This window comes from Rhea pennata, chromosome 14, assembly GCF_028389875.1.
Source record: "Rhea pennata isolate bPtePen1 chromosome 14, bPtePen1.pri, whole genome shotgun sequence".
Classification (NCBI taxonomy): domain Eukaryota; kingdom Metazoa; phylum Chordata; class Aves; order Rheiformes; family Rheidae; genus Rhea; species Rhea pennata.
In genome coordinates, this window is record NC_084676.1 from 10,845,570 (window position 1) to 10,868,469 (window position 22,900).

Below are 22,900 nucleotides of genomic sequence, written 5' to 3' on the forward strand. Positions count from 1 at the left end.
TACCCAAAATAACGAAAGTGAGGTGAGCAGCAAGGCAGGGAGAGGGATGCCTGTGGCTCCATTAGCATTTATACCAAGGCTATGCAAAACCCAGATGATCGTCTGGGTTGTTTCGAGTTTTTAAATTTAATCATTATAATTATATTCTGCCCTTTATCAAAAGCCTCCTATAGAGATTGTCCACCTAAAAAAAACAAAAGGAATTTCAGAAATAATAGTATTTCAATAGCATCTTTAAAGACATTCAGGAGCATTGTGTAAACCACAGTGGGCACTGGGGGAAATAATTCTGCGGGGAGGTCAGATGTATGCTGGGTTTGTCGACTTCCTCATTTTTCAAGGCTGGAGGCTTCTGCATGTGAATGAGCCCTTTGTTTTTCTGAGAATACTGGTACAGAAATATATCTGCTGCAACGACTGCTTATTTCCTATCCTGGAAGCAAAGGCCCTGGTACTGGAGATAGACCGTTGTGCTCTCGTGGATGACTTGGTGTTGTACAAAGCTGAGCAAAAAGGAATGTGGCAGACAGCTCCTGAGTGATGAAATTCTTCTGCTCACCAAACTTTTTGGAGCAGAAATGGGTGAGAACAAAGGCTCTCGCCAAGTACAGCAAGGTCGACTCCAGGCAGAATGCAACGGGAAAGTAGTTCTGATGGATTCATTTTCTTCTTGTAACGTCTGGCAAAAATCTTAACTGTGAACCAGTTACAAGCTTTTATAATTCCTTTATAGCCTTTCTTACCTTAAATTGGAAGGCCCTTTCTTTTAGACATGTATTTATCGTTACCGAATTCCTTGTACCTCAGTTGCAGGGATTCCACAAGACCTTGTTAGGTGCTGCTAACTGTGGGGTGTTTGCTGTCCCACATACTTCTTATGAACACTTCAAGACAAAATATGAGTGAGTTTTATTTGCCCTGATAAAGACAACACTGTGCTGTATATGCTGTACCAAATGCTTTTCCATATCTCCTGAAATCAGGAATAAGCTCCTTTGATAATTCTTTTGGAATCTAAAAAATTCAATTGATAACAACTCAGAAGGACCCAGAACTGTGCCTGATGTTTTGTGCTGCCTGGAGATTGATCTGTCCTTCTGTTGTCACCATCCTTGTGATGTCTAAGAGTTTCACCAATTTCCCATAACTAAGTTTGGCTTTAGCCAAAAGCTCACCAACTACCGTTGCTTTGATGTTGATTTAAGTCTTTTTCAGAACAGCTAGAGTTAACTCCTAACATCTTTGTGCTAACAAACTCTGAATAAAATGCTGCTATTTACAGAGAAGAAGGAAATGAATACATTCTTAAAATAATGGTCTTATTACTACTTATCTAGTTACACTGTGATGAGGTTCTCCTTATTAAGCCACCTGTACTTTGAGAGGTTTACAGACAAAGCAGCGTTATTAATTAATACAACTGTGCAAGCTTTCTGTTAGTTGTTACAATGTTTAACTGTTGTGGCTACTATTATTATTACCGGTAAGGTTGCTTGGGAATTTTCAAAGTGTACTGAGAGTTTTTCTGTTGCATTGGTTATACTGCAGTGCCTGTCTTCAGATTATAAATGCAACTGTTCCTATTAAACTTTGAATGGAAAGCAAAAACCTATAAAACCTATCAGCAGGTTATTTTAGCTTCGAATCAGCACTGTTTAAATTAGACAAGGAGCGAGATGGAAATCTGATGAAGGCATTACCCATCGATAGCAGATGTAAACTTGTTAGGCATTAATCTGTCTCTGGTCACTCAGACAGTGAGAGAGAGGGTGAGAGCATCTTTCACCCACTTGTAACTCACTCCTGAATGCCAGAAAAATTGCCATAACAAACCTGGAGTTTCTGACACAAAAAGTCATTGCCCTGGTCAAGGGTGGCCCAGAGAAAAGGACTCCATCCTAGAGAGATGTTTTATTGCTTGCTGTAAGGAAGATAGAAGTCTTCTGGACTCTGTTTTTGCGGTATAACTGTACATACTGTCCTTGTAAGGTGTCACAAGATTGCAGGTATCACTGCAACTCTGCTCTGATGCAAGGTATTAGACCGTGGTCGTGCAGACCCTACACCTAATCTGGCATTTATATGGGGGTTAAATAAAGCATTTTGTCATCCCAGGAATCTGTATGACTGGACTGTGTCCCAGAAGAAGTTAAGGATGCCAGACTCTTACTTGCAGGGCTGAGGTGATTTTCTGTGCATGAGGCAAGGGCCATTTTCATTTGCCCAGAGTCTGTCCAGAACCACATATGAGTTATGGTGGGTTCTCCGGTGATTGTCATGTTTAGCTGTGGAGATAGAGCACGACTGCATATGACTACTACTACTACACTACAAAAACATGGTGCTACCTCTGTTTTCAAGAGTATTTGCACATAAGAAGCTTGTGGTTATTAAGAACCGTGTTGTCTCTGCACTGTAAAGTATCATCTCACCTGGTCTCCGTGGCCAAAGGAGGATGTCTCTGTGCTACTATGGATTTTGTAGACCTCGATCACATCCCCTTTCAATTATCCCCTTCTACAGAGTCGTGTTCTGTCTAAATTTTCTTATACAGGAGCAATCTCAGATCTCTGAACATCCTAATCATTGCTCATCAATGTTCTTCCAGTTCAAACGCATGCTTTTTGAGACTGGAGAGAGGGGACCAGAGCCAGGCACAGCACACCAGTGCAGGCCATAGAGCATATGAGTCTTAGTTCTGATTCAGCCATAGACAAGCCTGTTTTCTTTCTGTTTCTCTGCCTTTTATCCTCTAAGTGTAGTCAGGCTGTAAAGTGTCAAGGCTACCTGTCTTTGCTCAGTCACAGATAGACAGGTTCTAGCCCAAGAGGCCCCAAGTCTGGTTTGGGACCTCATGTATTTCAGAGGTGAATGGATGAATTTTTTTCCTTTCTAAGATGGCCGTGGCTCTGTGTTTGCCAAAGAAGCACTTCTGTCCAGAATGTCTCTAAATCCCATGTTGTGCCCAAGGGCTGTATTTTTATTGTAGTTGATTTTATTGGTTTTTTTTTCCTTTTGTTTTTGAGCAAGGCTGCTTATGGTCAAATAAGCTACAACCTCAACAAAACTGTCACAAAATGACTCCTATAATGATTCGGGCTACAATAACCCCTTAGTTTTGGAAGCCTGCCCCATGTGATGGTGCTCGCTAGCGCACATTCCTCCACAGCAGCCACAGGGTCGGGGGAAAATGCCTTAGAGATTAACAGTAGGCAGGAAGGAGATGGTGGGAACCAAGCGAGAAAGATATTGGGGGCAAAAAAGACTTGCTTTTCTTCCTCAGGGTCTCTTTTGTCTGATCCTCAGAAATCCTTCCTTCCAGGGCGCATTTGCAGGATACATCCCTGTTTGAACAATCCAGGCTGTAGAGACTGATCTGTTCAACTCCTGGACCTGGGGGGGTGAGAGCCCAATTTGGGAAGCGATGTCTCTGAGGCAGAGGAGTTGAAGCCCTTTCTCTAGAGGAGTTTGCCACCTACTGCTTTGCAGGTTTTTCTAGCTTGTGCCAAGAGAAGTTGAGGGGCGAGCAGGTAGCCGGGAATTTCGGGGTAGGTGCGGATTGCCCTAAGTGAACACAGTCAGGGGACCTGGGGAATAGCTGAAGCGAGGGGGATGCAGTACTCAGCTGCTGAGTGCTAATGAGGGGAAGGAAATTAGCTCGAGGGAAGTGCACGGGATGTGTGTGTGTGCGCGCGCGTGCGTCTGTGTGTGCGCGCGTGTGTGTGTGACGGGGGAGGGATGTGGGTGAGGAGCGGGCTCTCTTTCTTTCTCGCAGTGCTCAGTTAATCCTGCTGTCAGTCGGTGTTAAGCAGCAATCTCAGCGCTGGATTCCCCCAGAAAGAGACGCCCGATCCAGACAGCACAGCAGAAGGGAGGTGAAGGAGGCAGCTAAAGAGAGCAGAGCGGGGGAAAAATCAAATCTATGCTTGGAACTGGGCTTCTTTTTCGCCAATGCAAAAGGGAATATGCAGCACATTTTTGCCTTCTTCTGCACCAGTTTCCTAGGGGTTGTGTCAGGGGCCAATTTCCCCAACAATATCCAGATAGGTGAGTGCAGAGCTCGGGGCCATCGGGGAGTGACGTTCCCGGCAAGTGGTTGGGGTGGAGAGGGGTTGGTGGGTGAAAACTGACCCATTCATTTGCTTGCAAAGGAAGAATGTGTGTGTGTGTGAGGGAAGAGGTGAACTGCACAGGCTGGATTTGTGTGTTGGTACGAGCTGGGGAAGCTATTGCAATAGCAGAGATGTATCAATCTGTTTTGGGGGGAGGGGAGGATTGGGAATAAATGCCTGCACACATATGAGCACAGAGGGAGAAAAGTGCCTCTGAAATGGAGGAAGCACCCCAAAAATCTGTTTCTTGCTATGGGAAATGTCTGGGCTGCCATTGTGTGTTGCTGCATTTGCAAAAGCAGTGGTTGCATTACACGTTTCTGCGAGGATGCTCTCATCTGTAGGTAACTGGGACAAGAGGTAACAAACAGGCGCTCTCTGTTGTTGTTGCTAAAGAATAAGGGCAGAGCTAGTGGAGGAAGATGTTGCACTGAAGTCTCTCTTCATTTCATGCTACTTGCTTCCCCTGCACACCGGCAGTGCCTCTTTGATTCCTTTCTCCCCTTCTCCCATTCTGTAACTTCTCAGTGCTCCTCACCCCCCCTGCCCAGGCTAGTTATTACTCTCCCCTTGATCTTTATTGATGATGATTTGTAGCCAGGTCCCAAATTCCCTTCTCTTGCCTGCTGCTTTACTTTCCCACCTCCCGTCTTTACAATGTCAATCAGTTGCTAATCACCCAAGTTCAAGCAACTCCTGCCCTGGTCCAGCTGCACAACTGGTGCTTTTATTGCCATTTGTGCTGCATCCCTGTCTCCCTCCCTTCCTGCCTCCCCTTTACCCCAAATCTGTGCAACATGTCTGGTTCTTTCCCTCTCAACAAACATATATAATATGGGAAGGCAGGGATGTTCATGTACAGATAGCCTTTCCTGTATAAGAAGATGTCATCTGTACTGGAGATGTGCAAAATGCCATTGCTTAGCAAGTCTCTACACATTTGTTTCTCTCCCAAGCCATTTGTCCTGGAGGCTCATATTGATACTATCTGCTTATTTATTCTAATTCCACCTTGCTGCTGAGCACTTTGTTTCACTACTTGCAAAATGAAAACAGTGCTGCTTCTAAATGCACATAGATTACAAGACAATCAAAATCTAATAGCATCTTTCTGGAGGATACAAAGGGATCTGCTGCAAGCCGAGTTTCCTGCAGTGGCAGCAGCAGAAACTTTTTCTAAGACCAGCTTATCCCCACGCTTTGTTCCAGGGTTTGTGGGGAAAGATGAGGCTTTGAGCCTGAGTCCAGCCTGATCTCAAGTCGTATCTGATTTATACTGCCCCATGGTTCTGGGCTTGTCTGTGTTTCTGCTCAGATCAGTTCTTCTCAGGGCTGAGTTTTCACTTCATGCCCTCTCTGAGTTTGACCGCTATCACCTGCTAAGTGAATTTGGGGCTTTTCAGTGCAGCAAACTTGCAGCAGCAGCAGGTGTTCTGGTGTGGGCAAGGCTGAGCGTGGCTCCAGCTTGCAGAGAGCCCTGGACTTCATCCTCCAGGACTGCCTGTGCACCAGGCTCTGCTGGTCTTCCGCAGGAATCCCTTGCCCTGGGGAGTCCCTTTCCTCCTCCTGGAGCAAAGCCCTCCTCCTGGAGAGCAAGGGGGACAGGTTTCAATCTAGGCCTAATTATGAGTGGGAGGAGGAAGAAATGCTCTAATTCCTCCTCTGTAAAGGTAATGTTGAGAGCACTCCTATTTCTCTTCCTTAAAGTTACGGGGGGTGGGGGGGGAGGGAAGGGGAGGGGAGGTTGAGCCAGATTCCATGGTTCAGCCTGACCTTGTTGTCCACCAGACCCAAGGAAGCATCAGGGTTGCTGTATTTGTGATCCAGGTGTTACATAACTCATGGTCTGTAAAGGTTTTCTGCTCCTAGGCTGTCCTCAGTGGGCATGAAAACCCCTGGGGTCTTGTGTGCAGGAGAGTTTTGGGGTGTAGAGGCACTGCCTGAGCTGAGGAGCTTCAGCCTCTGTTCGCCAGAGTATTTTGGACCAAAGAGCCTTCTAGTATCAGTGTGTTTAAGACCTTTTTTTCTGTTCTGTTTTTCTCTCTAGGGGGGTTATTTCCTAATCAACAGTCCCAGGAACATGCAGCTTTTAGGTTTGCATTGTCTCAGCTCACGGAACCCCCTAAGCTCCTTCCCCAGATTGACATTGTGAACATTAGCGACAGCTTCGAAATGACATACACTTGTAAGTAGTGGCGTTTGCTGTGTTTTCTCTTACTCTGGTTTCTTTATTCCTGATTGAGTATTTTCATGTCTGAAATATGGGATATCTTGCTCCAAACATGTCATTATCCATCAAGGTCCATGCAAAAAAAAAAAAAAAAAAAAATCCGTATGGGTGAGAGATTTCTGAATCTTTTTGATCTGTGCTGAGATGCAGGGGTGAGTGCTGCACTTATTCAGCACATCTTGCATTTTCTCTTTTGATGTTTCCAAAGTGGTATAAAACCTCCCAACAATTCATTTCCTCTCAGTTCTTTAACCTGTCCCTCAGTCATCACATCAAGGTTTACTTTCCTGTGTTTCCTACAGCCATGATGTGCAATGTAGAACCCCCTTTCCACCCACTGGAGGCACAGAAGTGTCTGTTTAGTGTGAACAACTTCTTCTCCAACCCCATATTAGCCATCTGTCCTCTCGCTTAAGAAAGACCTAGCATAGAATAGCAACTTGGTGCAGGTGGAGTCCAGATCTAAAATAAGGGACATGCCCAATAACAACAGAGAGGTAATAGTTCTTGTTTCAAATAATGGTGAAATTATTACCTCCAAAAATGAGTATTTAAGATAGAACTGGCACAATAGAGTCATTCCTAGGGCTTAGCTGCACACTGCTGAAGCACAACGCAGTAGCTGTGCTGTTCTTTTTATGTGATAGAGTTGGGAGAAGAAGAGAATGAATTGCCAGGTGATGCCAAGATGAGCGGCAAAAAGGCCAGAAAGGAACCAGAGGAAAGCAAAACCCGAAACACAGCCCTGTGGTTGCAAGAGGGAATATTGCAGCATTTGCTTCTCTTCGTGTAAGCAGCGCGGGGCTGTGTAAGATGGGCTAGCGCTGCCGGGATTTGATGCACAAAGAATTCCTCAGTTCGACCCAGTGTCAGACACAGTACTTTCATTCTCTGTGCGTGCGTGGCTGCATGTGGGTATGAGCACCAGCAGCAGGAACAGGAGGGACTGAAGGAACTCTTTCCCTTGCAAAGCTCGGTGGGTTGTTATTGGCTCGCGTCTGTAGTATCCTTTTGATTCACTGAAACATCCTCTCTGCAGTTTAGTCATGTGGAGAGTGGGATAGAGGTGGACACAAACTGTTCTCTCTGCTGAAGATTACACAGAAGGGAGAAATGTCTTCCTGCAAAAAGCATCCAGGAGTGTGCAGGAAGAGAATGAATGAGGCACTCTGAAGAAAAAGAAAGTTGTGTTTTTTCCTCCTGGTTGTTCACAAGTACAAGATTGCAGGAATTTCTTGGTCAGTGAGATGTAGGAGAGAGAAGTAATATTTGGCCACACTTTCACTTGAGTGTCTATTGACACGCCTAAAGATTTTCTATTTTCCTTAATATCCCTCTATTTGCCAACTACAAGATTTCCGTCAAGCAAGAGCAACTATTTTAGCCCAATCTAATGGCACTTCCTTGGCAGAAAAAATGGAAATATAAGAAAGACAGACCTTGTATCCGTCAAGAGAAAGCATCACCCACCTGCGGCAGAGTTGCTGACTGTGGCTGGGAGCAAGCTATTTCAGTGCTGATAGCAGTAAGAAAGCACAAACTGCAAGAATATGTCAGTAGAATAAATTCTCCGTCTGTGCGTTGTTTTCCCTCCCTCTGTACTCCTGCCACTAATGATTTTGTTTACAACATTAGCAGTGATAGGGAGACTAGGATGGTAGTTATGCTTAGGAAATCTGTCATTAGTATCACGGGGGCGGGGGTGGTCTCACAAAAGCTGAATGGAAGCAAGACAGCCTCCCAAAGGATGTTATATTTGAGCTCTATGTAGGGCACATTGTCCTAGATCAGACCAGCAAAGCACTCTGCACAGTCCAACTTCACTTGTCCTCATTTTTTTCTTTTTTTTTTAATTAAAAACTTCTCAAGTTTTTCAAGACTATTGAAAGCAGCATTTGTTTTGTAAGCACAGAGAAAGGTGTTAATCCATGTACCCTAAGGGGGAAAAAAAAGCAGGCTATAGAAGACCTGGTTTTGATACTCTATAAAGCTGGAGTGAAACTTTTGCCAGGAATTATCTCCATCCTTATCTTCTAGCAAATTCCCTGCCTGGTTGCTGAGACTAGCTATTAGCAGAAAGATCTGTTTATTTACAGAGAATAAAAACCCTACCCACGCAGTGGTCCTTATCTTCTGAGAAAAGACTGTCCATGCTACGAGTTACAAGTACCGATTTTTGTTCCCATGGAGATAGAGAACATAGCATTTTTCTGTTGCTGGAATTACCTGTATCCCTGATGGTTCAGCTATAGACCTGGTGCTGCACATCTCAGGGACTCAAGCAGGACATCTGAGTAAGACTTTCAGATCACAGCCCTATGGCCAGCCTCTAATGCTAAATGCCGTCTTTATGGCAAGTGCCTGAAGCAGCATCGTTCAAAGTACAAAACATGTATTAAGAGCCAGTGGTGACTGCAGAAGTAAAAAGCCTTGTTGGGCGTTTTGTGAGAGAATGATGAAGTGCCAGGATGAACTGCAGCAAAATGACAGCACGCTGTCTAAGCAGATAGTATGCAAAATCTATCTAAGCATTGACTGTGACACTGTCTATGTTTGACTGACATATATCTGCTTATCAGTAAGGATGAGCAGATTTTGGTGTGCCAGTGGATGAACTTACAGTATAAGATATATTCATTAGTGCATAGGATTAGTGCATAGTGACAGTAATAGGAAACCATTAATGATCTGCTAGTAATAATTGTATATTGATAACAGAAGGCGGTAAACCCTGACAAAATGTTAGAGTGCTGCAGTTGTTGTGCTGTCACTGTGACAGCCCAGCAATAATTTTCACATTTCTGATGCTTCCAGTCCTGGACTTCTTATTGTTGCAGGGTGATTTTGAGTACCTCCATGTGGTCAAAGGAGATCTAAGGTTCCTATGATCCTTCCGCATAACATGTCAGTAGGTTACGATTTTACGAAAACCTTTATGTAAACATTAAGAAAGCAAAAATAGGTAGTAGCTACAATGTGCAGTAGCCTCATGTTTCATGCATGTGGTTAATACTAATGTTGTTGCATCACTGAAATGTGGGCACATTTCGATAACTGAAATGTATTCCTGAAATGGTTCCATCCCACCGAAGGTATGGTAATGAACAGCTCTAGGCTTGCACCTGCGTGCACTGTGTGGCTTGCCAGCCTCTGCCACATGATGAAAATACACATCCTGCCACTTTGAATGTTCTTAGGTAAAGGTTAGAAGACTTTATACTTTTGTGTTGCTTCTCCTAGTACCAAGACAGTTGTTCTAGGAGAAGATGAATTTACAGTTCTTCCTTCAACAGAAGTGTGTAGCAGGTGACTCTAAAGGGTAAAATCATGTTGTGATGTAGCCTCGGTGGGACGACAGCTGCCCCACTTGCTGCCTCAGCCGTGATGGTAAGCTGCACAGGGAAGGTGATGGTGCAGCAGCAGATCTGCTGCCCTGGCAGGGACCTGAGAAACACACCCCACTGAGCAGCGCTCACAGGAGATGAGTTGCCACCTTGGCACATCTGTCCCTGCAGACCCAGGGACAGCCAGATACTAAACATACCCCCTCTGCTCTGAGCCCTGAGCTTTGCTGGTGCAGCAATTAGACTTTGTGTGTGCTTTGGTGTTGGGCTACTGCAAAGAGACATTGAGGAGCTGGATCTCCCTGAAACAGGGAAGTCTGCAGGAGAACAGCAGGATTTTGCAGCTGCATGAAAAATTGTAAAGAAGCTGAAAACCAAGATCTCTGTTCTTCAGTTAATTAGGTATCCCCCTCTCTCCCTCTCTTCCTGCGGACAGTGTGGGGACCTCCCTCTGTGTAGGGTCTGGGGGCGCTGCTAGAATATCAGTGGTTGAATCCATAGTGCATATTAGAAAATGAACATGCAGATTGTTGCCTGTTCATGTTTTAAGGCCTCTTGCCACCAATTAGGAAGGGATTTGTAGCAATCAGTCACTCAGTGCTTATGTTCTTATCAGTAACAGCAAGCTTAGATTCAGATGAACTATAAAAGGAAGTATTTATTTTTTCTTATTCTTAGACACATATATATAGAGATATATTATTTCTGGAGATTGTTTTTACCTCTTGAATTACCTCTCAGAGACAGGAAGGAATAGGAAGACATTTGAATGCTCTCAAACGAGGATCTAAATTTGGCTTAATTAAACAATTATTGCACACTGAATTAAAAAAAGCTTCTTTGTTGACAAACATACAGTGGTCGCCAATTCTTGGAAAGGTGTTGCTGTAATTATTCCAGCAGCAATCAATTAAAATGCAATTTTTATAATTAAACTTCTGAAATCCAAATAAGCTTAGCTCTTGTTGTGATGTTGGTAGGTTTATTTTTATTTTTGTAATGTCAGAATCTAACATAAATATTTGGGGATTTTTTCTGTAGGTTCTAGAATGCTAGCTATGACCACTTAATGTAAGTTAAGCCAGTAGAAACATGGATTTAATGATCAGATGCAGTCTGGTTATCACAATATAGGTACTACACATAAACGTATCTCTTTAGATTTTGTCACGGGCAAAGATCTGGTGCAGGCAGATGAATCACAGAACATCAATTCACATTAAATCAAATTGGGGTTGAGGATGCTCAGTTTCTGGCAGGGATCGGCTTTCTATTAATCAAATGTTTGTTTAGCGAGATGCTACCAGATTACAGTAAACTCCCCTTAAAGAGGGTGCTGATGGGCCTCTTGGCAGCAGGGTGAAATTCAGTGTTGAGGGACTGCCAAACCAAAGTGCACAGGGGCTCAGGCTGGCACCTGGCTGGTGGGGGCAGAGCTGGTGTGGGCACGAGGTGCTTGGCACTTGCAGCCGTCAGGGGGATGAGACAAGCTCATCTCATGTGCTTCCCCCAGGAAGGAAAAGCCTGTAAAACACGAATGCCAAGGGGTTTGTTCCACCACAGCTGCCAGAACAGGGTGGGTTTTCTGTCTGCCCTTATGGATCTGGGCATGAAGAGGCCTGGGTGAACATCGGCCAATATCATCTGCTGGGACGCTCACGACACTCCGCTGTCATTTGGCTAAGGCAGCTGGGTGGGGAGGCTGGTGTATCCTGTCCAACGTCTGGGAACGGGTTTCCCCCAGTTCTCTGAGTCCATTCCTCTCCAGATAGTCATTATCTGCGGGGCAGCGTTTTTATTTAGTTATTTTTCGTCCTGGGCAGTGGGGAGCAGTGCCTGGGGGAAAAAGCTGATGTGACACTTGTGATTAGCAAAAATCAGAGGACAAATAGGGGGAAATTCACACCTGCAAATCTATCTGCTGATCTGAAGATGATCCCAAATATTCATTGATGACAAGCAGAAAAGAGAGCGAAGAAGTAAAATTTGGGTCTGCAGTGTATAGGAAAAGAGATTTTAGAAATGGTCACCAAAACCAGACCTGCGCGTTGTGTGACAGTCGCAGTTACTACTTACAGCTTATTCTTTCTTCTCTAAAAAATAAAGCTTTTCCGTGTGACACGGACCCTCCTAAGCAGCATATACATGGATTTGATTTTTGGTATATTAGCAAAGTTAGAGCAATATCTTTGTATGACTATAAGGAAGACAGCATGTAAAGAACGCAATTCCCTTCCAAAACTCCAGTGGGAATCTCAGTTATGTGCATTAGCATTGTCCTTAGAAACTCTAGTGGGAATCTCAGTTATATACATTAGCATTGTCCTCAATAGCATTGAGGCCCTGAAGGCAACGGCTCTCTGCCAGTAGAATTGAAAACCACTCTGGTTAGCTTCAGTAAAACATGGGAATAAATATGTTCCTTAAACAGGCGATAAGTCAGACAGACTCTTTAATATGTTGCAGATCGAAAATTCTCCAGGGTGTGGTATTAACACAAGTCCAAAGACAAGGATGCATTTATTTCAGTTGTGTTCTTGTAAAGAGAGATGAGTTTTACAAGGACTTCTGATAAAGTCAGGTATGAGGCAATATGCAGGAAAAGGGCTGAATTCAGCCATTAGCAATCCACCATCAGCCCAGAAAAAGATATTTCAAAATAACAGAGAATGATTATAATAATAACAGCATGCCATGCAGTGTAAACTGTTCCCTGCTCACCTGCTGAACGGATCGCTCATTAGCTCACACAGTAACGAGTCTCTAGTTGTTTTCCTTTTACTGCCCTTTAACAGCCATAGCTACTCGTTCCCTCCAGGGCAAAAAAAAAAAAAAAAAAAAAAAGGAAAGAAAAACACACACAGAAAAACAAAACCAGCAATGTTGATTCTTTTTATAAGTATTTTGCATTTATTTTTTCCATTCGCCCAAAACCACACCTTTGTCAGCCCTCACCCAGCATGTGTATGCCTCACAGGACTGACGGATCTCTTAAGAAAGTAACAGCAAGAGGCAATGAAGAGGCGAGTAACAAATTGCCATATCTTGGCTTCTTCAACAGGGTCTCTTTATTCTTTGTTTTATTTGTTTTTGACACAGTGGAGGAGTGCAAAAGAAAACAACTGATGTCTTAGAGTGAGATGTAACATACAACTGGTGGTAGGATTCTTGTGCAGATATACATATGTATCCGTATCTATATAAGCATCTTGGCTTTGATTTAATAAGTGAGGTCCTGTAACCAGGCTAATAGAGATGAAGTGGGAGGAAGATGAAAGATTGAGGGCCGAAGGGTCCAAGGTGAAGGTAATCTGAAGGTAATCTGGATGCCATGAGAAGGATCTTGCATGATGGGGGTGAGGGGGCTGTTTCTCACCTCTGCACCTTGCCAGACACTTCACTTTGATCTTTGTTAGTGGAAATATCCAGCGAGTAGAAGACATCAGTGGCTACACTGATTCAGACATGGCTCTTCTCCTGCTGGCCTACCAAGATCCCCAGAGTGCCTGAGCCTATTAGTTTTCCTTCCACGCAGCACCAACGTACCCCGTCCAGCCTTATCCGCGAGAAGGAGTACTGTGTTGCTATTCTGGCATGTGAGCAGCAGAAAAAGAACCAGCAGGCATGAGAGTGCTCGGAGAGAGCGTAGGCGAGCAGAGTTCAGCAGAGAGCAAGCAGGGACAGAGCCTGCAGAAATTCTGCGGTCAGGAGCAGAGCATAGAGACCCGTCAAGGAAAGGAGGAAGGGCAGCAGCTTTGGAGAGGTTGTGGAGGTGCTGTAGCTGGAGTTTTTCCTTATCTCTCTTTTCAGTCCTTACCCAAAACCTGACGAGTTTTTTGCTTTCTGAGACTGTGCATCCAACTGCGCAAGTACGTACTCAAAGCATGTGAATGTAGATCCCTGTGGGGCCCTGGTGTAGTGAGCTGAGAGGGGGCGACACAAAGTGAAGGAGCTGTCAAGAGTCTGCTGTAGTCTCCTGTCCGGCTGGTATCATAGCCCAGCATACACTCCTGGCCTCCCCTTTCTGCGAGCATCGGCACTCAGGGCAGGGAATCCCTTGTGCTGGGTGATTATTAGCAACTGCCAGTGCATTTAACATGGCCAGAAGCCCTCTTTCTGCTGCAGTGGTCCTGACATAGAATCATGCCACTCTGCTTTCCCCTCCTTTAGCCCCATTGGATGCAGAAGCCTCACATGCTTACAGCATGGTGAGCACACATGTCACACCATGCCACATCTGTGCTGGCACAGAAATGGGGCACGCAGGCACATGCAGCGATGCAGCACAGGGTGCAGGCAGGCTGTAGCTGATGGGTCTGTGACAGCACCAAGCCAAGAAGCTGGATGATTTGGCCAGGGAAATGGGCTGAGTGCATTTACACTAGCACCTTCCCAATAACCAGGGAGTCCAAGCATGGCCTTTCCAAGCCAGGACCAAAGCCCCACTCCTTTGCATTGTACCAGGATCAGAGCATGTCCCAGGTTGTGTGCTGTAACTGCCCAAGAGCTCTGTGTGGGGGAGGATCAGTCTCTCTATTTGCTAACGCTGGAGGGTTGTACAGCCCTTTCTCTTTAGCCCACTTCACTCGCATGCAGCTTTCCTGTGTTGTCACTTGCCTTTTCATATTGGTTCTTTCTTGATGCAGTCACTTTCCCTCCCTGCCCTCTCTCCCATTCCTGCTCATGAGCAGACCTCACTGTCCTGCACCTAGGAGGAGGCTTGAGCTCCTTTTGTCACACAGCCCCCAGCATGCTGGCACTGTCCCCAAGCTCCCCAGCAAAACTGGGAGAGAGAGACGGCAAATGCTGAGACACAAGCCATGGTAGGGGCAGGTCAGCTTGAAAGCAAGCTCCTGCTGAAGCACCCGTGGCAAGGGGAGGCTTGGGGTGACTGGGGGCCAAAGCAGCTCAGCTGTGAGAGTGTTAGACTGAAGTTCTAAAGGCCCCTGGTTCAAGCCCGGGCTTCAGCAAGAGGGAGTCCTTGTTGCTCATTCTCTGGAGATATTCAAGGCCTGCCTGGATACAGTCCTGTCTAACATGCTGTAGGTGACCCTACTTGAGCAGGGGGTTGGACTAAATGACCTCCAGAGGTCCCTTCCAACCTCAACTATTCTGTGATTCTGTGACCAACTGATGTCTAACAGGGTCCTAGACCAGCAAGGGAAAAGGGAGCACAGCTGGGACATCAGCACTGTGTCACGGCACTACAAAGGCCAAAGCAACTTGCTGAGCTGCAGCTGAGAAAGAGGCCTGGCCTGCAGGGAGTTCAGGAGAAACGTCTTTGTGCAGAAGGTGATTAATGCCTTTAATGAACTATCAAAAGAAGTAACACAAAGCTAAACCACATATGGCTGTTGTGGGAGAAGGGGCCAAGGAGACCTTGCTATTGCAGGCAAGGAGCGTGGAAGTGAGCTGCTGAGCAGCGAGGCCATTTCCAGTTCACTGTTGCAGAAAACCAGGGAAATGCAGCAGCTGCCCTCCCTATGTCCCAAGCAAAATGCATTTTCTGTATTTAACTGGAATTAATTTAGTCTTCCAGCCTGTCCTGGTTCTAGAGTCTTTTCTGCTCAGCCAATTATGACTATGCCAAGCAAAACCAGTTTTCAGATTCAGGGTCAGGGAATGGTACGCAGGGAGTCACCGTGCTTGTTTCTTGTAGTACCAGTAAAAGAAGAGGCCATGGGGAGAGCTGTGTCTTACGGGGGGCAGGTATGTGGATTAGACAGATGTTAAGAGTTATCACTTGCTTTGGAACCTGCAAAAAATATGTGGGTGAACTTGGGCAAATTTCTAACGTTGAATCATCCACATCATAATAACTTCCACCACCTTAGCAGCCTCGTGTGCCAGACTCGGCAGATACTAGCGCCTCTCATGAACTCACAGAGCCTCACATGGTCTCCAAGTTTGCAGTGAGGAAGCCCATTTGCATTGTTACCCAAAGAGTGGTAAACTAGCTGTTAATTTGGATGTTCCTAGAAATGCCCATGTTCGTGTGCCATCTATTAATTAGTATGAATTCCTGAGGTTTTGAATATAATTCAGAAGTAAGAGCCATCCAACTCTATAATTAAATTAATTCTATTATTATATTTTCTTTCTTATTATAACCTCTATTATAGGACTTCTATGATGAAGCTCAGTTTGTGCTTTGGTACTGCTGGTCATTAGAGGAAACCACACATCTAAACTCGCAAGCAAATTAATTAGGAGAGCATTGAGTTCATTGTGCATCCCCTGCAGAGGAGGTGTGATGGCATCTGCATTTCCACCCCTATGCCAAGAAAAACAGTCTTCCACACACCAGGGCAGCCTCAGGTACATGCACTCATTACAGTGAGGACCAAGCCATAGCCACACAAAGGGGCTGTGGGCAGAACTATAGGGGCAAGAAGCCAGACCTAATGTCTGGGTTCCCCAGCTCAAGAGGTATCTCATGAGACAGATAGATTTCCTTTGATATCTAGTGCGCATGGGAGAGAAGGGGGTCTTAGTGTCTACCCGGGGCCTTTAGAGGCAACTTGAGAGAACTTTGTCCACTTAGGTGTAGCCCTTCCTTGAAAACCTTGCATCCTCTTTGTTCTGGAGTAACTAGCACTACTTTGGATACAGATCTGCTGTACCCATCCTACCCCTTGGCCACCTTCAAGCTTCTAGTGCTGGCTTCACCTGGGCTGTGCAACACAGGAGGGACCAAAGCGTTTCCAGTACACACAGAGGCAGAACAGCTGTCAAAGAGAAAGCTCTCATTCAAGCATAATCACAGTGTTAGCAAGGCTTAAGTTGCACTGAAGTGGGAACACTGTCACACAGCATCTCAGATAGTAACTGTCAGTTAGGAAACCATTATCAAATTTCTCTTCTTTGCTTGGGAAACTTTGGCCCACCAGGTCCTCTTGTTCTGAAGTAAAGTCCTTATTTGTGGTCTCAGAACAGCTAGGTTTTCCTTCCTCTGCAAAGTCTCAGGTAACCTCACTGCTTGCTTATAAGGTCTGTTGTTCTTTGCCAGATTTCTGTGGACTGAATCCTATCCAAAGTGTGTGCAGCTGTACTACATCCTTCTGCTAATGGTGCAGGGCTGTGCTGAAGTTAATATCTTAGTGTTTACCAGACGTTTTCCTGCTCTCCCTGCTACCAGCCTGTAAAGGCCTTGATAAAAGCAGGCATCACACTGCAAACAGGCAGTTCACAGTTGTGCTATTCTAATGCTTCTGCTAAGGAGTGAAGAAAACATATGTTCATGGCATACAAAACTGCTCTTCTCAGGATCGCCTTCTCTACTGCAGCACAGTACTGGAGTTGCCTCTCATGGGCAGGGACCTGCCATCAGTCTGAGATGTGCTCTCATCCTCTTTACCTCTTGTGTTTTTCACTTCTCATGGGCTCACAGCTGGCAGTAGTGTTTGCAGTGCTGTAATAAAGATGCCCAGGTTTGCTTTTGCTATCTTTAAACAGATCTCTTTCTCCCCCTTTCTGTTGATATGCTACTAGCTGCCACTCTCTTTCCCTAGGAGTAGGCTCAAGGGGATCCTGGAAACTGTATCATCAGGGGAGAAATGCTTTCAGATGCTAACTGTAGCATTTTTAAATTAGCACCCAGGGATTTACTGAGTAATCTTCACCAGCTCCAATGGGAAGAGCACAGCTAAGCCCCATGTAGCACTTGGACTAGGCAGGGACAAACGATCTTGTGAGCTTTTTTTGAAAATGCCATTTGGCCAGAAAAAAAATGTCATTTCTGTAGTAGCATCTGAGCGAAATCATTCCCGGATCTAAACACACCTGAAAATCTGAGGGATGCTCTGAATCCTGTCCTGCTCACGTCCTGAATTCTGACTGTCATTTGACAGCAGTCTCAGAGGAATTTGACAGCAGTCTGCATTCAGGTTTCCTGCTTCAAGCCTATCTCCAGAAGGAAGGTAAAGCATGATTTCAAACTAGCAACATGAGTAGGACAACATTGAAAGCAAAAGGAAACAAATTCCCCTTTGCTCTCAGGTCTATATGCTTGAAAACTAGAGCAGCATAGTGGTGGCTGAGGGTGGTGGGAATCAGGGTCAAGATGACAAGTATAGCATTTTATGCTGTATTTGTTTCAGGGCTGCCTGCATTAATTGAGCTGCGTGTGGGTTGCAGCTGAAGGAGTGAAGTGCGTTGCTGTAGGAGTAAGGGACACTCGTGCTGTAGGATTGTTCCTGTCAAGAACTGCAAAAGGTGCTGCAGACTTCATGCAAAAAGTGTAGTATGTAGGGGTGAGATATACAATGTTTTTCCTAGCTATTCTTACTTGCAGCCAATGCAGTGTGTCTTTCACATTCAACAGCAGTAAATTTATGTTAAAAAATGCTCCATCAAAATGAAATCACACTTGACAGTCTCTCTTTAGCTGCTGGAGAGTGGCAAGCAGACAGGAGCAGGAGGCTGGCTGCTCATCCCTTCCTGTAAAGCATGTTTTCTTTGGTTTTGGCATTGTGAAAATGGGAAGCAGCTGTGACCCCTTTGGATCACAAGTGGGTCTGGGAGTCTGCTACCTCTGCTAACAACTCGTTTATTATCAGGGAGCAGACAGCTTCCTCTGAGTCAGTGCAATATATTATTTCTTAAGGATGCTGTGTTGAGACTGAAAGAATTTACCTTACAAGGCTGCATCAGGAGGCCAGTGGTGAGTCCATATTTGTAAGGAAACCTCCTCCCTCACTGGGTTTTGCTCAGGTTCAGCGGGAGCAGTCCGTGGGTACCATCTCCAAATGCAGGGAGACTGTGCAGCAGATGTGCTCTTTTCAAAGTTTGAGAGCATCCTGCTCTGAAAAATTTCTTAAGAGGAATGAAGGCTCTTTCCTGTGCTCTATACCCAAAATACTGATGGGGAGAAGGATTAGAAGGATATCCTAGCCCCCATGCATGAAACCCACATATGCAGCTCCAGGCGGGTTAATTCTGCCACTTGCAGTATCACACCCACGATCAGCACCCGCTGCTGCCTGGCCTCCATTTCCTGCTGTTTCAGCACAGCGCCGCTTCCCCTGCCCGCCATGTGCCTGACCCACGTCAGCCTGATTGCTTGTCCCCCTAAAAGTGTGGCAGGAAGGGGGCTGCCGGGCCACATGCAGCCACGAAGGAGGCCCTGCTCCTGGAGATTCCCAGTCAGAGGAGCTCTGCCGAAGGGCACTTCCCTGTCATTTTGACTGATGCGCCAGACGAAGGTGCCGTGTGCCAGATGAGGGTCCTGCACACGAGGCAAGGGTCTCATGCTTTCTACAATGTCTCAAGGAAGGCAGGTGTTGAATAGGCTCAGGTGGGTGCTCCAGCCCCAGCCCTATCTGTCAGAAACATTTGCTGTTAGAGAGCAGTGAGGTGGTGGAAAACCGTGTTAATTATGCTCCTTGCAGCAGCTGTGAGCTCATGTCAGTGTTTTTGGCTGCTGTTATCTCCTGGCTACTTAAAATCCAGGGCTCCCAACGTGCTTTAAGGGAATTTGCTGTCAGAGTCAACAGGAGAGACGGTTAAAATGTGCTGGTGTGTGCGGCAGCCTTGAAGTGGAGGCAGGGAGCCCCTAGGTGACGGGGGCACAGTGACCCTCTGCAGCTATTTTTGTCAGAATTTTCATGTTTAGTTGGAAAATGTGGTTTAACCTTTCTTCCTGTAATTTGTACTCATGAATTATTCCAAGAGAAGTCAGCATTTGGCTTAATTGTGGTTTGGTTTTTAGACATCTTTTTGGTGTAAAGGGAGATTAGGGCTACACATACCTAATTTTGCACTGTCAATTTTCTGGATAGCAGATCAAGCCCTTTCTGAAGAAGAGTCACTGGATTCAAAGATCTGCTGACACTACAGCCAATTTTATAATCTGTCATCCCGTCACTGCTTTCTTTATCTTTCCTGCAGATTTTGCCCAGCAACGCTGTTCCACTCTGAATTTTGCTCATTCTTCCCTTTCCTTGCAGTAGGATTTTCCTCAGGGCTGTTCTGCTCCTCTTTGTTCCTGTAACTGTTGTGACCCCAGTCATGACATGTGGCTGTCATGGTTTCTGCTGTTATCTGTTGCATCTCCTTATTGTCCTGCGTTTTATAAGCTCTCACAACAAATTATATGTGTGCACAGCATCAAGCACAGTTGGGATTCTGATTATTAGCTTAGGCTTGTAAGTACCAAAAATCATATCTTTAAAGGCATTTAATATATATTTCGATTACTCCAGGATCATCAGTAACTACATGTGACATAGTTACCTAAGTGTCCTTGGGCATTTGTTTCTAGAGTAGTGCACACAGGATTAGTGAATCTTTATTTTATCCAAACTTTTTTTTTTCATGAAAGAACAAACCCAAAGTAGAATTCCTGTAAGTGATTTTTTTTTTCTTCCGTAGAAAGTGTGTGTTTCTGCTCTTCCTTGTTCTGTGGTGGCACTGTGGTCCACTGTAGTGCAGGCTCTGACAGCAGCAGCTGAACACCACTGCATGGCAGAGCAACTCAGTGGGTCTCTCCCAAGGTCCACTGTCCTTCCTCCTGAGTATGGGTGAACTGGGGGTCCTCATTCCATCTCTGCCTATTTCTGGCTCTGCTGCACTTGCGGGGTCAAGGGGAGAGGACAGTGCTGGGTGTTCCCAGCCTGGCCATGTGTGGGTGGGAGAACGCAGAGCTTGTGCTGCTGCACTCTGCTCCTTCAGTCTGGACTGGGTTAACAAAGTGCTTGGGATCTCCCTGGTGGGATCTGAGCCCCTTCTGCAGATCCTCATCTCTCCCAGAGAGAGACCTTGCTTTGGAATCTTGCAGCTGGCCCAGCATCTTGGTCTCACACCTTGTTTTCTACTTTGCCAGAGGAATTTCCTGCCAAGATCAAATGACTGAGGAGCTCTAACAGTTTTTTTTGTGGCATTTCTTTTCTCAAGGAAACGACAGAAGAAAATGTGCAAGAGGATGCGCTAAGACATCCATGGTTTTTTTTTAAAAAAAAGTGTATTGAAAATGGTGTCTTGAGAACTAAAAAAAGAAAAAGAACTGAGTTTTAGACAAGTTGTAAAATCAGAGAATCAGGGACAGATGATAAATGGGAGCTGCAGGGTTGCAGCAAGTGCATTAGAGCCAGCCTCTAACTTGTGTTTTAAATTAACATTTATTGCAGTTTGGCCCCAAGCACAAAAAGCAGCTAAAGCCCTCAGTGAAATGCCTCCTCTTATCATATGTCCAAACCATCTAATCATATGGCTGTTCAGTTAGAGAAAGCATGAAAACAGACAAAATATAATGGCCTGAAGTAGCAGTATCTGATACAGTTGGGCTGTTTAGTGTTTTCTGCGAACAATGAAAGACTGCTCACTTTTCAAACAAGTCCTGAAGTTAATGTTGACTTTGACTTCAAGCCTCAAATGACCTATCTGAGCTTTTCAGACCTAAGCTGGAGATTTTGAATGAAGGATAGCTTGAGGAGCAAGTTACATTTTAAGGTTTTTTTGAAATTCTCTCATCCTGGTGGCTATTTTTGCCTTGGGAAAGGCTGGCACTGATGAGATTTCACTGAAGCTGCACTGAGATACACACTGGGAGTATCTGGTGCTCTGCTCCCAATTCAGCAGTGTCTATTTAGCTAAAAGGGTCAGGGTGCTCAGAAGGAAGCATATGCTCTTTGTGGCTACCAAGGCAGTAAATAAGCAGAGACATGAGTGAGCGCTTACCTGTAAGGCAGTGCATGGCTTTGCATTTCTGGCCAACTCTGTATTGGCCCATGGCTGGGCCCTTGTTTCCATTCCTTGCTCTTCCTGATCCATCCAACACCATTCAGAAGAGTTTGCAGATCCTCAGCGAGTGGGGATGGCTGTCTGGCTGGTACCTTGTTCTCTCCATATCTGCTGGCAGATGAGCAGCAGGGGTGACGTCTAGAAAGTGATGGGGGAACTACTCCACTTCTAGTGGGAGTGCCAGGCAGCATATGGATAAAGGCCATGTAGGTACTTGAGTGGGTGAATGGAGACTACCTCTGCATGCAGGATATTCAGGAACAGTTCCTCCCAAACAGAGTTTGCCACAGAGCAGGTCTGCAAAGCGGAACTGCCAACGGGCTGTTTTGAGTGGCCACAGTCCATATTATTTGCCATCTGTTCTTGCAGCACTGTTATGACAGCAGGAAAATGTCCCTAACATTGCCAGTGTAGACTCATTCATCTCCGCTCCCAAAGTGACAAGAGCATGATTCACCTACTCATCTCAATCTTCGTCTTCCTCCCAAAATGAGGTGCTGGGGTTTGGCCCATATGGCTGGCCAGCTTTGCTGACACACTTCGCACCACGCTGCCTTGCCAGAGAGTGGGACAAGCATAAGCCTAGGGCTGAACATTGACATGACTAAGCCACTTCGGAAGAGGAGGGATTGAACCAGTTCCCCTTCTCCCCTGCTGCCCACAGGAAAGCATTTAATCTCTCGAAGGGAAGGAATTCACAGAAATGCATTTAAAATACAAATCCTTGAATGGAGGAGGCTGCCTTCTCTTGATTTTACTTTTGTGTAGCAACAGGCAGCCTGGTGTTACCTTTTTCATTTAGCTCTGTCAGTGCACCCTTAATTTTCCTTTGTGGTCTTCAAGTCCTGAAGAAAGATTATCAGTAACTCTCAGCCGAGCAAAGATTTTATTCTGTAGACAGCTACCACAGGAAAAAAGGTTAAAAGGCCAGGGACCTCGTGCTTGTTTGCATATAAATTTATACTTAGGTCTTCAATAGACAGAAAGATAGTGGGTAAGTGACTTACTCCCTTCCCATGTCTGGCAAGCCTCCTCTCTGCTCTGCATAAGGAAGGCATATATACACTCAGCATAAAAAATGGAAATCCCACTGGAGAAAATGAGAAATCAATATCTAATGCCACTCCTGCTTCCATACATTCACCTAGATTGTATTGCAAGTTCAAAGATGAGAAGTGCACTAACAAAATGATCAGGGTGGGGCAAGGAGGCAGGGGAGCAGAGGCCTAGGTAGAGCATGGCCTTTCTCCAGGCAATGGCAATAGCAAACACTAAGTTCACTTCCATGCTAAGGGCAGAAGTGGTTTTTTGTTCTACTATTAGGACCCACAGGAGAGAAGGAAATAGCTCTCATCTAAACAGGAGCTCTACTCCTGTGCTCCCATGCTCAACCATTGTGAGAAGGAAACACTCGTATGCACAGAGATTAGTGGGGAGCAGGAAGAAGCTGAATCTCCTTCTATTATATCATTTGA

At 45.4% G+C, this 22,900-nt stretch overlaps 1 protein-coding gene across 4 annotated transcripts in view; it reads left to right on the forward strand.

Moving 5' to 3' along the window:
* The first annotated feature begins 3,965 nt into the window (after positions 1-3,965).
* GRIA1 (glutamate ionotropic receptor AMPA type subunit 1) overlaps positions 3,966-22,900 on the forward strand; it is a 125,746-nt gene continuing 106,811 nt past the window's right edge. For all 4 annotated transcript variants that reach the window (XM_062587658.1, XM_062587659.1, XM_062587660.1 and 1 more), the window contains exons 1-2: positions 3,966-4,047; positions 6,160-6,297. In XM_062587658.1, coding sequence (XP_062443642.1) covers positions 3,966-4,047; positions 6,160-6,297 — 220 coding nt within the window. The remainder of the gene's footprint in view (positions 4,048-6,159; positions 6,298-22,900) is intronic.